The sequence below is a fragment of the Prionailurus bengalensis genome, chromosome C1 (assembly GCF_016509475.1).
Source record: "Prionailurus bengalensis isolate Pbe53 chromosome C1, Fcat_Pben_1.1_paternal_pri, whole genome shotgun sequence".
In the NCBI taxonomy this organism is placed as follows: domain Eukaryota; kingdom Metazoa; phylum Chordata; class Mammalia; order Carnivora; family Felidae; genus Prionailurus; species Prionailurus bengalensis.
The window spans coordinates 78,919,070-78,934,098 of record NC_057345.1 but is presented as its reverse complement, the minus strand read 5'-3'; the positions used below and the strand labels follow the sequence as shown (position 1 = coordinate 78,934,098).

The window sequence follows — 15,029 nt, the reverse complement described above, 5'->3', positions numbered from 1 at the left end:
TTGGGAGGAAGGAAGGAAGTATAGGTTTTACTAAGAGTAACATTTGACTTCTGTCCAAGGCTGTGTTAAGGCCAGGAAAAAAAGTTATTAGAAACAGTTGTTAGTAAGAATGCCTAGAGATCCTTTGAGGTTTATTTTATTTTATTTTATTTACTATTTATTTTTATTTAAAATTTTTTTTTAAATGTTTATTTTTGAGAGAGAGAGAGAGCGTGAGTGAGCATGAGCAGGGGGGAGGGGAAAAGAGAGGGGGGAGACAGAATCTGAAGCAGGCTCCAGGCTCAGAGCTGTCAGCAGAGAGCCCAATGCGGAGCTTGAACTCAAAAACCATGAGATCATGACCTGAGCCGAGGTTGGATGCTTAACTGACTGAGCCACCCAGGCTCCCCAAGGTTTCTTTTAAAACACATTAGTATAATGTGAATAAATGAGCATTAGAAAATTAGAAAATATTCTGAATATCTGTGTAGCTCTTTAAAGAGTTCTTATATTCGTATCTTATTTGATACAGCTTTTCTTGTGAGTTTCGGATAAAATATTTTTCTTGTGCCTTTCACATAAAATGTGAGACAGTTGTTAGTAAGAATAAAATATGAAACTGTTACCTTTAAACCTTACTTACAGATTCTTTGAAAATATATTTTACAAGTTTTTTTTTTTTTTAAACACTTACTGTATCATATAATTTCTGCTTAGGACCATTGAAAGTCTTCCCATCTCATGTAAGGTAAAAGTCCAAATCCTTACAATGGTCTCTAAAACCTTCTGTAATTTGGTTCCGTGTATTTCTCCTCCATAAGCTAACCACCACTTGCAGAATTACTCCTAATTTAGTGGTCTATTTGCTGTTCCTTGAGCATGCCACTTGTGATTCTACTCCGAGGCCTTATACTCTCCTAGGACTGTTCTTTTCCTCAATTCCTCCCTTAGTTTTTTCAGTATTCTGCTCAAATGCTCCCTTTTCAAGGGACTTTGCCTGATCTGCCTATATAAATAGCAGTGTATCTCCCCAGCATTTCCTGTGACCCTACTGTGTTTTATTTCCATAGCACTCATGGCATATATATTAATGCATTTATTGCACATATTGTCTTTCTTCTCCAACTAAAAGGTTCAGGTTCCATGAGGGTAGAGTGTTTATTTTTTTCACTGGTATATACCCAGGAGAACAGAGCTATCTGTCTCTAAAGGAATATTGGTTGATAGAATTCATGAATTAGGCAAGTGAGGCAGTTAGTCTCAGAGGTTGTTAAATTTGTTTAACCTCTCATTCTGAGAATGGGAGATTAGAATCTTTTGATACCTAGTCCAGTGTTCTTAACATTGTAACACATGGACATTCAAAAACATCTTTATACTTGGATGGGTTCTTAGTTTAAATAAGCATTTAGCTTTTTTGTGTATTACAGAACATTAACCTGTGTTGCTTTTCCCCCTTATATTGTAGATGCCAGAAGAAGAAGCTTTCTGTGTATTTGTTAAATTAATGCAAGATTATAGACTTCGTGAACTTTTTAAGCCAAGTATGGCAGAATTGGGCCTATGTATGTACCAGTTTGAATGCATGATACAGGTAAAATTGTAGTGTTAACGAAAAGGCATATTGCCTTTATATTTTTGTCTTCTTGGTTTGAATGACAACTAAGTAAATTCAATGTTAAAAGCATTTTAGCAATTGAAAAGTCATTGTTTTAATCCCATGATTGTTGGTTGGTTAACACATCAGTTAGATGCTATCTGCTGGTAGAGCACAGTCTGGAACTTGACTGCAGTTTTCATATTCAGACTTGAAGCATTTATGCTAAATATATCACAACCACATTGCCTAAATGCATGAGTTTCCTTTTTATGCCCTATTGTATCCTATTATTGTTATAGAGACTTTGCTCTCACAAGAGCTCATGACATGACACTGACATCAGTTCACTTCTTTTCAGGCTTGTCTGTTCTTTCAGTCCTCTCTCCTGCCTTTCTTTCCCTTTTTACCTCACTTTTTTTGCTAGCCTGTAATATTTTATTAAAATAATGCTTTTATGCTGCTAGTTTAAGACTCAGAGTGTAGTGACTGTGTGAGGGTGTAGCGAAGGGGAGGAGAGGAATCAAAATCAAGTGAAAATATTTTTGAAATATTTTACCCTTCTAGAGTTAATTTATATATATTTTTTTAGTTTACTGTAATATTGTCCTGTAATATTATGGTGTAAGTATTCTCATTGACTTAAATTTCAATTAGATAAGCAGAACTTAAGAATATACGTTCAGGATTCAGCAGACATGAAAGCCCTTTTATGAGTCTGCTTTACCCTGGCTGCCTTACCTGCAGGAGATATGCAAAGTGTTGGCACATTTTAAAGAAAAAGATAAAATGGGAATTGAGATGAATCTTAAATAAAATTTTCTTTCTGAAATAATGTTTTTAACCAACCTTAATTTCTCTTGGTTTATTTTCAGTTAATGTGTCATTTATGTTTTGAATTACTAGAATTGAGGAAGCATCTGTATTTTGGGTGAAAAGGTAGGAAGGTAAGGATGGGTGATCAATGGTAGATAGCACCAGAAAGTATTTCAACGTAGCATTTCTTTTCTTTAAAAATTTTTTTGGAATTACTACAGTTTTAGAAAAGTACAGAAAGTATCAGACAGCTGTGTTCCTACCAACATGATTAAATAAATATTAAAGTTTTATTTATTTGTTTTAATTGTTATTTTTGTTAGTAAGTGTTCTAGATACAGCCTAAATTCTGACTCCACATCCTTTTCCCCTTCTTCCTTTCCCAGATAGTAACCACTTTCCTGAATGTATCAATTTCTACATCTTAACTTTTCTAAGTGATGCCTGATCTAATCTTTGAAATAGGCTATTAGTATACACACAATACTCTGGTTTAAAATGCCGAATTTTACTGTGTCTTAATTAATTCCTTTCTTTTCTTTAGGAGCATCTTCCAGAGCTCTTTGTACATTTTCAGTCTCAGAGTTTTCATACCTCAATGTATGCATCATCCTGGTTTCTGACTATCTTTCTTACGACTTTTCCATTACCAATTGCAACAAGGATATTTGATATCTTTATGTCTGAGGTAAGCTAGTGGGCAGACTTAGTGAAGGAATCATGGATTTAATCATTAGAGCAGGGCAATGAGGAGAACAATATAGGACACTCATGTGTTCCATGCTTAACTACTTATAAGGATGCTCTCCTTTAAACCTGTAAAATACCTACCAAGTACTTGTTAGTTTCCCCATTTAATAAATGATAGATGAGGAAGCTGAGACTTAGAGGAAAGTTAAGTATCTTGTCTGTGGATACAGCACCTAAGTGGTGTAGTGCCTGCATTTAAATGCAGGCAGTCAAAATCTGGAGCCCACACTCTTTTGGGATTTTGTTTGTTTGTTTGTTTGTTTCTTTTTCTTTTTTTTTTTTTAAGAGCAATTGTGAGTATGAACTTCGGGAGAGGAGCAGAAGGGGAGAGAGAATCTTTTTTTTTAAAGTTTATTTATTTTGAGAGAGTGAGAAAGAGCGAGCAGGGGAAGCACAGAGAGAGAGGAGAGGGAGAATCCCAAGCAGGCTTCTCACTAACAGAGCCTGACTCAGGGCTCGAACCTACAAACTGCATGACCCAAGCTGAAATCAAGAGTCGGATACTTAACCAACTGAGCCACCCAGGCACCCCTGACAGAGAAAGAATCTTAAGTAGGTGTCATGCTCAGTGTGGAGCCTAACACAGGTCTCGATCTCATGATCCTGGGATTATGACCTGAGCCAAAATCAAGAGTCAGATGCTCAACTGATTGAGCCACCCAGGCACCCTGGGGCCCACACTCTTAATCAGACCTCTGTATAGCTTCCTGATTGATTCAGGAGGTGCATCCATTCTTACTGATTCAGTGAGAATTAGTGAAAGGTGAAATTTGCCTTACAGTTAGTATTATTGCAGTGCATCTGTTACCCAAAGAGCAAGAAGTAATGAGCATAATTAAGTTTCTTCTATTCTATGAATATTTTGCAGGTAGTTCTTTTAATTGTCATGGTCATGTAGAGTCATCCTTTATCTTTTATTCTGTATTTTGGGTGAAAAGGTAGGAAGTAAGGTTAAGTGTTAAATGGTAGCAAGCACTTGAAAGTGTTATTAATAATAATTAATAACATCTTAATCAGGGGTGACTGGCTGGCTCAGCTGGTAGAGCATGTGACTCTTGATCTTAGGGTGGTGAATTCAAGTCCCACCTTAGTGAATGAATTAAGTTAAAAATAAATAAATACAACATCTTAAACCCAATGTTAGTTGTTATTAACTACATCTTGGGATGATCAGTTTATATTACCTAATTAAATTAATTTAGTTTGGAGTCAGCAAACTGATTTATGTACTAATCATCCTGGTTCAAGTGTCAAATTCGTTCCTTATTTTTGTAAAAAGTTTTCTTGGAACATAGCCATGCCCTTTTGTTGTGTTGTCTTTGTCTGCTTTTGGGCTGTGGTGGCAGAGTTGAGTATTTGTGACAGTGACCACATGGCCCACAAAGTCTAAAATATTTGCTATCTGACTTTTTGCAGAGATGTTTGTCAGTTTCTAGTGTAGATCCCTAAATGTTTACCTTAATATTTTTTTGAATGATTAGTTTTTGTCAATGGAATAGTAAGAGAAGTTTGACTTTATGAAATGTGTTTCCACAGGGTTTAGAAATAGTATTTCGAGTAGGATTGGCACTTCTTCAAATGAATCAGGCAGAACTGATGCAACTTGACATGGAAGGGATGTTACAGGTAAGTCAGTTCATGATTTCTTGAGTGTCTTTAGATTTTACTGTTAGTTAACAAGAAACAGCACTAAGTAGTTCTTATGTTTTTCTTTTAATGTGTCTTTTCAGCACTTTCAGAAGGTCATTCCACATCAGTTTGATGGTGGCCCAGACAAATTAATCCAGGCAGCTTACCAAGTCAAATATAACTCAAAAAAAATGAAAAAGTAAGTATTTTATATTTTGGTTTTTAGTTATGGAGGTTTGTTGGAGCATATAGGAAATTAAATAGAGACATCAAAGAGTCCAGTGATCAGTGCCATTTTCCTCTTCAGTTTATAGAAATGTAGTATTTTGTTTGGTGGTATTGGATAACATAAATCTAATGTTGGAATTTCGTACTTCTCCCCTTTCCCATTCCACATTGACTGGAATTAGGAACCTGGTAAGTTTATACATGTGAGTGTACTGTTACTTTGAAAACCACTTTTATGGTGTGATCCGCTTCACTGACACTCTTTTCCTCTCGACCCCAAAGTGTCACTTAAGTTCAGGATTAGCCTAGCCAATAAGATAGGTATGAAGTATAGATTGAGAATTGAAGTTGTATTGTGTATTATTTTTGAATGAAACTTTTCTTGATACATATTTAATAGAAATTCAAGGTGTAAGCAGTCTTGGCTCACAAAGGTTAATTTTTTTTTTAATTTTTTTTTTTAACGTTTTATTTATTTTTGAGACAGAGAGAGACAGAACATGAACGGGGGAGGGGCAGAGAGAGAGGGAGACACAGAATCGGAAGCAGGCTCCATCACGCAGGGCTCGAACTCACGGACCGAGAGATCGTGACCTGAGCTGAAGTCGGACGCTCAACCGACTGAGCCATCCAGGCGCCCCAAAGGTTAATTTTTGAAATATGGTAAAAGTACTAAGAATGACAACTCTTAATCCTCTAGCTTCTAGTCTTTAAATAAATCTAAGCTGGAGACCATAATTACCATTCCTGACACTAGTTTCTATTGTATAGGATGCTTTAAAATGCTAGCAATACTCTATGCTAGCAATTCTCAATACCTTCCCTGCTGTAGCATGAAATTAGTTTCATGTGTATGATAGAACTCCCATGGGTGTTTCTACCCCAGGAAGTATATTAGAATATGAGTGAGAATTATGTTATTAAAATTAGCTCTAACTCACAAAAATAAGCTACAATTTATGAACTTTCACTATTATTAATACATGACTTGTGAAATTTCTAAATCACATTACACCATCATCTTGAGACATTATTGATCAAAAAGCTATTCTGCTCTGTAATTGAAAAAAACCTTGGGGCGCCTGGGTGGTGCAGTCGGTTAAGCGTCCGACTTCAGCCAGGTCACGATCTCGCGCTCCGTGAGTTCGAGCCCCGTGTCAGGCTCTGGGCTGATGGCTCGGAGCCTGGAGCCTGTTTCCGATGCTGTGTCTCCCTCTCTCTCTACCCCTCCCCCGTTCATGCTCTGTTTCTCTCTGTCCCAAAAATAAATAAAAAACGTTGAAAAAAAAATTAAAAAAAAAAAAAAAAAAAAGAAAAAACCTTTAGGAGCCATGTTAACTTCTAGCTCTTGGTAAAACCACGTTTGTTTGTTTGTTTGTTTGTTTATTATAATTTACCTTTATTTATTTAAGTTTATTTACTTATTTTGAGAGAGAGAGACAGTGTCTATGGGTGCAGGGCCTGAGACAGGGCTGGAAATCATGAACTGTGAGATTATGATCTCAGCTGAAACCAAGAGTCAGACACTGAACTGACTGAGGCACCCAGGTGCCCTGGTAGAACCACATTTAAATCACACTAGCCAAAAAGAAAATTTATTTTACTTTAATTATATATTACAGGATAACTGATTCTTCTTGTAGATTTTATTTGTGACCAGTATAATCCCATTTCTGAAATTTTAGTTATTCTATTTACTTATTAATCTCTGACCCTCTACTTCATTCACTCCCTTCCTCATATGATGTCTCTGTTCCACTTTAAGATCTCTATTCTGATATTTAATAGCCTTCCTCTGGTCTGAATAAGTATAGCTCCTCTGATGTTTTGTACATGTATTCATGTAGCCAAGTGTTGGAGAAAATTGCATAAACAGATTGCTGGCATTAAATTCTATCTGCATTGCCACTCTAAGTATGTTTTTGTGTTGTCCTTGATGAATTCTCCCATTACCCTGGAAGTTATTTCAGATTTTACCATTTTCCCTAGATTCTTTCCCCATTTTGCCACATCTGCTCTTCAGATTATTTTGCTTGTTAATTCATCAGCCATCACTTTCAAACTCCCTGAAGTTTTTTTCTCCTGTAACTTGCAGCTTGCAGAGTTAGCCATGTTTCTTTTCTTCCTTTTTAGAATATAGTATTTCTTTTCCTTTACAGTGCTAATTCATGATGTCATTTCCATCTCTTCCAGGTCCTTGCTCCACTAGTTGTTTCTCATTTTATCTTCATCCCCTCTTTCTCTTTAATTCTTCAATGTACAAAGGTATTTTTGAGTTCTGACTTAAAAGCAACAAAATACTACCTACCTCAACATAGCATTTCACTCTCCTTTTATGAAGCTTAATTGTGAAGGAAAGAATAGTTTGCTCATTAGCTCTAGATCGTATTTCATTTGCCTTTTTTTTCAATTGGGATAATTTTCAAAAATACAGAAAGAGACACTGGAATAATAAAGAAATAATAGTAAAGAAATTATCATCTAGCTTGAAGAGTTAATATTGACCTATTAAAAAATTTTAATTCCAATATAGTTAACACATGATGTTACTTTAGTTTCAAGTGTACAATATAGTGATTGAACATTAATATTTTGTCATTTATTTCATCTACTTTCCTAGTAGATAAAATTCTATTTTATTTGTAAGTAAATAATAGAAATCATGACATTTCACTCCTTCAATATTCAATATATAAAGCAGGATGAAGGGCATAGTGTGATGGGGTGCTATTTTAGGTAGAACATGGATAGGATATATAGACTGATAAGGTACCATTTGAGCTGACACTTGAGAGAAGTAAGAGAGGGAACCATGAGATTGTATTCCACGCTGAGAGAACACTAAATATAACGACTGAGGCCAGGATGTAATTGATATAATTAAGGAACAGCAAAAAGCCAGTGTAACTGTAGTATAGGCAAATAGGAGTGTGTTGGCTAATGAAGTCCAGAACATAGTAGGGAGCAAAGGGTACTTAAACCTGGGCTGTTGTAGGGATGGGATGTCCACTCTCACCACTGTTGTTTAACATAGTGTTGGAAGTTCTAGCATTAGCAATCAGACAACAAAATGAAATAAACGGCATCAAAATTGGCAAAGAAGAAGTCAACCTTTCACTTTTGGGAGACAACATGATACTCTACATGGAAAACCCGAACGACTCCACCAAAAGAACTGATACGTGAATTCAGCAAAGTCGCAGGGTACAAAATCAATGTACAGAAATCGGTTGCTTTTTTATACACCAATAATGAAGCAACAGAGAGAGAAATAAAGAAACTGATCCCATTTACAGTTGCACCAAGAACCATAAAATACCTGGGAATAAACCTAACCAAAGATATAAAAGATCTGTATGCTGAAAACTATAGAAAATTTATGAAGGAAATTGAAGAAGACACAAAGAAATAGAAAAATATTCCATGCTCATGGATTGGAAGAATAAATATTGTTGAAGTGTCAATACTACCCAAAGCAATCTATACATTCAGGGCAATCCCAATCAAAATTGCACCAGCATTCTTCTCAAAGCTAGAACAAACAATCCTAAAATTTGTATGGAACCACAAAAGACCCCGAATAGCCAAAGTAATATTGAAGAACCAGAGCGGGAGGCATCACAATCCCAGTCTTTAGCCTCTACTACAAAGCTGTAATCATCAAGACAGTATGGTATTGGCACAAAAACAGACACACAGACCAATGGAATAGAATAGAGACCCCAGATTTGGACCCACAAATGTATGGCCAACTAATCTTTGACAAAGCAGGAAAGAATATCCAATGGAATAAAGACAGTCTCTTCAGCAAGTGGTGCTGGGAAAAGTGGACAGCAACATGCAGAAGAATGAACCTGGACCACTTTCTTACACCTTTCACAAAAATAAAGTCAAAATGGATGAAAGATCTAATAATGTAAGACAGGAAGCCATCAAAATCCTCGAGGAGAAAGCAGGCAAAAACCTCTTTGATTTTGGCCGCAGCATCTTCTTACTCAACACGTCTCCGGAGGCAAGGGAAACAAAAGCAAAAATGAACTACTTGGACCTCATCAAGATAAAAAACCTCTGCACTGCAAAGGAAACAATCAACAAAACTAAAAGGCAACCAACAGAATGGGAAAAGATATTTGTAAATGACATATCAGATAAAGGGTTAGTATCCAAAATCTATAAAGAACTTACCAAGCTCAACACCCAGAAAACAAATAATCCAGTGAAGAAATGGGCAGAAGACATGAATAGACACTGTTCCAAAGAAGACATCCAGATGGCCCAAAGACATGTGAAAAGATGCTCAACGTCTTGCATCATCAGGAAGTACAACTCAAAGCCACACTGAGATACCACCCCACACTGATCAGAGTGGCTAAAATGAACAACTCAGGAAAGTACAGATGCTGGCGAGGATGTGGAGAAAGGGAAACCCTCTTGCACTGTTGGTGGGAATGCAAACTGGTGTAGCTGCTCTGGAAAACAGTATGGAGGTTCCTCAAAAAATTAAAAATAGAACTACCCTACGACCCAGCAATAGCACACTGGGAATTTACCCAAGGGATACAGGAGTGCTGATGCATAGGGACACATGTACCCCAATGTTTATAGCAGCACTTTCAACAATGGCCAAATTATGGAAAGAGCCTAAATGTCCATCAACTGATGAATGCATTATGAAGATGTGGTTTATATATACTGTTGGAGAACAAGAAGCCAGAGGCACCATCTTTAAGGAAAGGGACGGAGCAGCAAGGAACTGAAAACAGTTTCATTCCCAGGCAGAAAGCCACTGGGACTGCACGTTCTTTCCAGAAGGACACCATATGGACGCCAGGTCTGGGATAAGAATGTTTTGTTGGCACCAGATGTACTCATGACCATGCAGTATGGAATACATTGTAAGTGCATGACCTGCCAAGATGCCGAATAGTATGTTGTATGTGCTTGCTGTTAACAATTTGCAAAAATAAAAGAGGCTTGATCCAGGGGACCGATGCTTCAGCTCCTGGAGAGTCTTAGCTCCCTGCTTTGTAATTCTCTCATCACCTCACCTTTAGGACCTCTCTACATATACAATGGAATACTACTTGGCAATGAGAAAGAATGAAATCATGCCATTTGCAGCAATGTGGATGGAATGGAGGGTATTATGCTAATTGAAATAAGTCAGTCCAGAGAAGGACAGATACCATGTTTTCACTCATATGTGGATCTTGAGAAACTTGACAGAAGACGATGGGGGAAGGGAAGGGGAAAAAATAGTTACAAACAGAGGGAGGGAGACAAACCACAAGACACTCTTATATACAGAGAACAAACTGAGGGTTGATGAGGGGTGTGTGGGGGGGAATGGATGATGGGCATTGAGGAGGGCACTTGTTGGGATGAGCACTGGGTGTTGTATGCAAGCCATTTTTACAATAAATTAGAGTAAAAAAGTAAACCTGGGCTGTTGTATAAGGAAGGGTATAAGGTAATTACTACCTACATGTGGCTATTTGAATTATAATAAGGATTTAATTCATCAGTTAGATTAGCTACATTTCAAGTGCTCATTACTTACTTACATTTGGCTAGTTGTTACCATATTGGATGGTATGTATCTAGAACATTTGTTGTAAAGTTCTGTTGGACATGTTGGCCTCCTCAGAGACCAGACTTATGTTTTGAGGGGAAGCCATTAGAGGATAGTTAGAAATTATTTAAAAATGTCACTCTTTGTGCTGTGTAAAGAGTAGGTAGGGAGTTCTCCAGGTGAAGAGAAGGAGGGCATTTTAGGTAGATGATATGTACAAAGGCTCAGAGGTTCCTTTAAGACAAAAAAGTTGGAAGCAATCATTCTTAGGCTTTGATTTTGGTTATAATTTTTTTGGCATACTTTTAAACTTTTTAAAAAGTTAAAATAATACATGTGTATGTAAGAAAATCCATACCTGTTTTTAGGGGGATCCATTTGAAAGTAAGTTGAGATACTGTGCTGTTTTTCTTAAATACGCGAATGAATGTGTACATCCTAAGAACAAGGATTTCTTTCTTTCTTTCTTTCTTTTTTTTTTTTTAGCAGAACCTAATAATCAAAATCAAGAAATTATCATAGATGCAGTACTATTACATAATTCCCCATGCATGTTCAAGTTTTATCACTTGCCTCACTAATATTCTTTATAACTATTTCCCCTTCCAAGCCCTCCCAACCCTCTCTCCTGTCCACTCCCTACCCCTTTCTTACCTCCCGGGTCCTGGATCCATTCTAAGTACTCCACAATCATGTATTGCATTAGTTGTTGTGTCATATCAGTCTCCTTTAATCTGAAACAGTCCCTCCACTCTTTGTATTTCTTGGCCTTGATATATTTGAAGAGTACAAGCTAGTTATTTTGTGGAAAATCCCACAGTTTGGAGTTTTCTGACATTTCCTCATGATTACATTCAGATTGTACATTTTTGGCAGGTATACCAATGATATGTCTTCTCAATTAACTGCGATGGACACATGATACTCGTTTGTCTCAAAATTGATGTTATCTCTAATCATTGGGTTAAGGTGATGTTTGCCAGATTTCACTACTATGAAGTTATTACTTTGCCTTTTATTACTAAGTATTTGCATCCAGATGCTTTGAGATTATATAACTTCCTGTTCTTTACCAAGCCTTCCCTTATGATTTTCTCACTCCCTCATTCCTGCTTTATTAATTGGCATTATACTGTAAGAAAGAGCTTCTTCTAATATATTAATTCATTTATTTATATAAGTGAATTTGTAGGCTTTTTTTTTTATTTGGTGAATTATAATCCATCACTCTCAAATTGTCTCTGCTTTGTCCAGTGAAACATATTCCCGTGATTCTTTGAGAATATCCTTATTTAAGATAGAAAAAACGCTCTAGACTCCTCTTGTGCCTTACCTGCTCCTGCACAGGAACAAGTAATTTCTCCCAAGAGCCCTGGTTACTTTTAGTAAGCTTTGAAATGTAACCTGAATGTAATGGATAGACACTGAAGCAGTTTAGCTCTGGGAGTTGCATGATCCAAATCAACATTTTAAAAATGTCATCCTGGTAATAGTATACAGAAAAGATTGAATTATGAAACTGGCAGTAGAGAGAACAGTTACGAGGTTCCGGTAGTAGTTTAGGCAAGCTATTATGAAGGCCTAAAAATGTTGCCAGGAAAAGGGGAATAAAGTAGCTCTGTAGCTACTTTGAAGTATCTTTGTAGACATCTTATAAGCACACCTTGACCAACTGATCAAGGTCAAAATCAACAGTGATATCCTGGTGATAGTTTATACCCTTGATATGATATGATGAAAATGGGACTGACTTCTGTGGTGTTCTTGCTCCAAACCCATAATCCCAGTATAATCGTGAACAAAATTGAGACAAATCCCAATTAAGGAATATTCTACAAAATGCCCAACCAGTACTCCTCAAATTATCAAGGTCATCAAAAACATGGAAAATCGGAAAAATTGTCATAGCCAAGAGGAGCCAAAGAAGACACGATAACTAAATACACTGTGATACCCTGAATGGGATCTTAGAATAGGAAAAGGACATTAGACAGACTTAGAAATCTGCATATGGTATTGACTTTAGTTAACAATGTATCACTATTAGTTCATTAATTGTTATAAATGTACTATATTAATGTAAGATGTTAAACATAGGAGAAACTAGGGACAGGGTATATGGGAACTATATATTCTTCTCAATTATGTTGTAAATCTAAAACTCTTCTCAAAAATAAAGTTTATTAAAAAACACTCTCCATGCAGATGAAGATAGAACAGTGTATTTTAGAGCATTGTTGAGGTTGAATTGAACATGCTTGGTGACTGTGTTGGGGTTAAATGATGACTTCTAATGTTTTGTTTTAGTAGCGTGAGTGAATAACGATAACATTTATCACTTGACATATAACAAAATACCCACTTAAAAATAGGCACTTGTGAAAACTGTGAACTTACTTCAACGGTGAAGCCATTGATCAAAGCTTTTTGTACCTCTTGAGAGTCTTTTTTATGAATTCTTTTGGATATCAAATTCTTTTAGATATACCAGAATAAGAGGCATGGTAGTGTAGCAGTCAAGAGTATGACCTTAGGCAAGTTTTCCAACCTTCCTAAGCCTCAAAATGGGCATAACAACCTACATTAAAATGTCACTGTGGACAGAGGATTGTGGGAAGGTGAAGTATAGAAAACACCAGGAATCTGTCTCCCATTTAGACAACAGTTGCAGTGGCAGAATCTGATATAACTGTTTTGGAACTCTGGGGTTTATTGAAGGTTTGTAACTTCTAGGGGAAGGGTTGGATGGTGAATTGTGCTCAGTTTGGTCACTTTCAACTTTTAGCACATTAACACCCTTGGTATCATCTTCCACCCTTCAGCCACATGGCATGCAGCTGTGTTTCTATTCCTGGAGCACCTGCATGCAACTCTGGGGAACCAGGGTGGACAAAAATGACCTTGTCTTCCAGATACTAGGGATCTGTGTGTTCTGATTGCTGGTTGCTGTTCTGTTTCTGATCACAGGTACAAGGAAGTGAGCAGTCATTGGTGTTATACCTCTCCCCATTGTTGTTACACTGCTTTCCATTGTTGCAAGTCTTCTCTTCCTCCAGCTGAAATTGCAGCCAAGAGATTTAATGGGCTGTCATCCTTCTCTTCCCCTTTTTTTTTCTTTTTTTCCCCTTTTGGGAGCCAGACAGGAAAGACTAGGACACCGAAAAACAACTGCATGTATGGGGGAAATTAGAAAGTGATTGTGTGTGCTCAGGCAAAGGCTCAGAAAGGTCCTAGGACACTTTACAGCTCAGGTTGATCATTAGCAAAAAGACAGCCTGTAACAGTCAAAAGGACAAAACCAATAATGAAAAATAGCAAACTCTGGAAGAGGGAGAGAATGTGATTTCCAGAGTTACCACATTACTAGATTCTAATATCTAGTTTTTAACAAAAATCACAAGGCATATGCAAAAAAGAGAAAGTATGGCCAAAGGTGGGGGAGGGGAGGAGAAGTTGACCCTTTAACAACACGGGTTTGAACTGTGCTCATTGACTTACATGCAGATTGTTTTTGATAAATGCAATACAGTACTGAATGTATTTTCTCTTATAGTTTTCTTCATAACATTTTCTTTTCTGCAGCTACCTTCATTGTAAGATTATATATATATATATTATATATATGTATGTATATATACATACAAAATATATGTTCATTATGCTGTCAGGAAGGGTTCCAGTCAACACTAGTAAAGTTTTTGCAGAGTCAGAAGTTACACATAGATTTTTAACTGCACAAGGGTGACAGCACTTCTTATCCTCATGTTATTCAAGGGTCAGCTATAAATAGAAACTATATCTGAAAGACTTGATGGCAGATGTAGTAGACAGAGATTTTAAAAGACGCTTAAAAAACTGAAGTTAGATGTGGGGAAAACCAAGAAAAAGATATGTGAACAAAATGGAAATGTCAATAAAGAGATAGAAGACCTAAAAAGAAACCAAAAAAAAAAAAAAAAAAAAAAAAAAAACCCAAACCCTCTAGATCTGAAAGGTCCAGGAACTAAAATGAAAAAGAGTGATTGAGAGGCAGATTTGAGCAGGCAGAAGCATAAGTGAACTTGAAGGTAGAATATTGAAAATTACTGTATCTGAGGAAGAAAAAGATAAAAGATCAAAGAAAAGTGAACAGAGCATAGGAGGCCTGTGGGAAATCATGAAGGGTACCAACATACACATTGTGGGAGTCCCAGAAGAAGAGAGAGAAAAAGGGGCAGAGAGAATATTTGAAGATAGAATGGCTGGAAATTTCCCAGATTTTTTGAAAGACATGTATATAAACATCTAAGACACTGAGACACATCATAATCACATTTGCAAAAGGGAAAATTTTGAAAGCACAAGAGAAGCCAGTCACCACATACAAGAGTTTGTCAATAAGACTGCAAGCAGAGTTCTCATCATAAACTTTTGAGGCCAAAAGATAATGGGCCAATGTAGTCAAAGTGCTAAAAGAAA

At 36.7% G+C, this 15,029-nt stretch overlaps 1 protein-coding gene across 1 annotated transcript in view; it reads left to right on the top strand.

Moving 5' to 3' along the window:
* The window catches only part of EVI5 (ecotropic viral integration site 5), a 234,628-nt gene that overhangs the window by 86,896 nt on the left and 132,703 nt on the right, over nt 1–15,029 (top strand). Inside the window, exons 6-9 of the mRNA XM_043575573.1 lie at nt 1,448–1,573; nt 2,937–3,080; nt 4,679–4,768; nt 4,873–4,970. Of these exons, the coding sequence (XP_043431508.1) occupies nt 1,448–1,573; nt 2,937–3,080; nt 4,679–4,768; nt 4,873–4,970 (458 nt within the window). The remainder of the gene's footprint in view (nt 1–1,447; nt 1,574–2,936; nt 3,081–4,678; nt 4,769–4,872; nt 4,971–15,029) is intronic.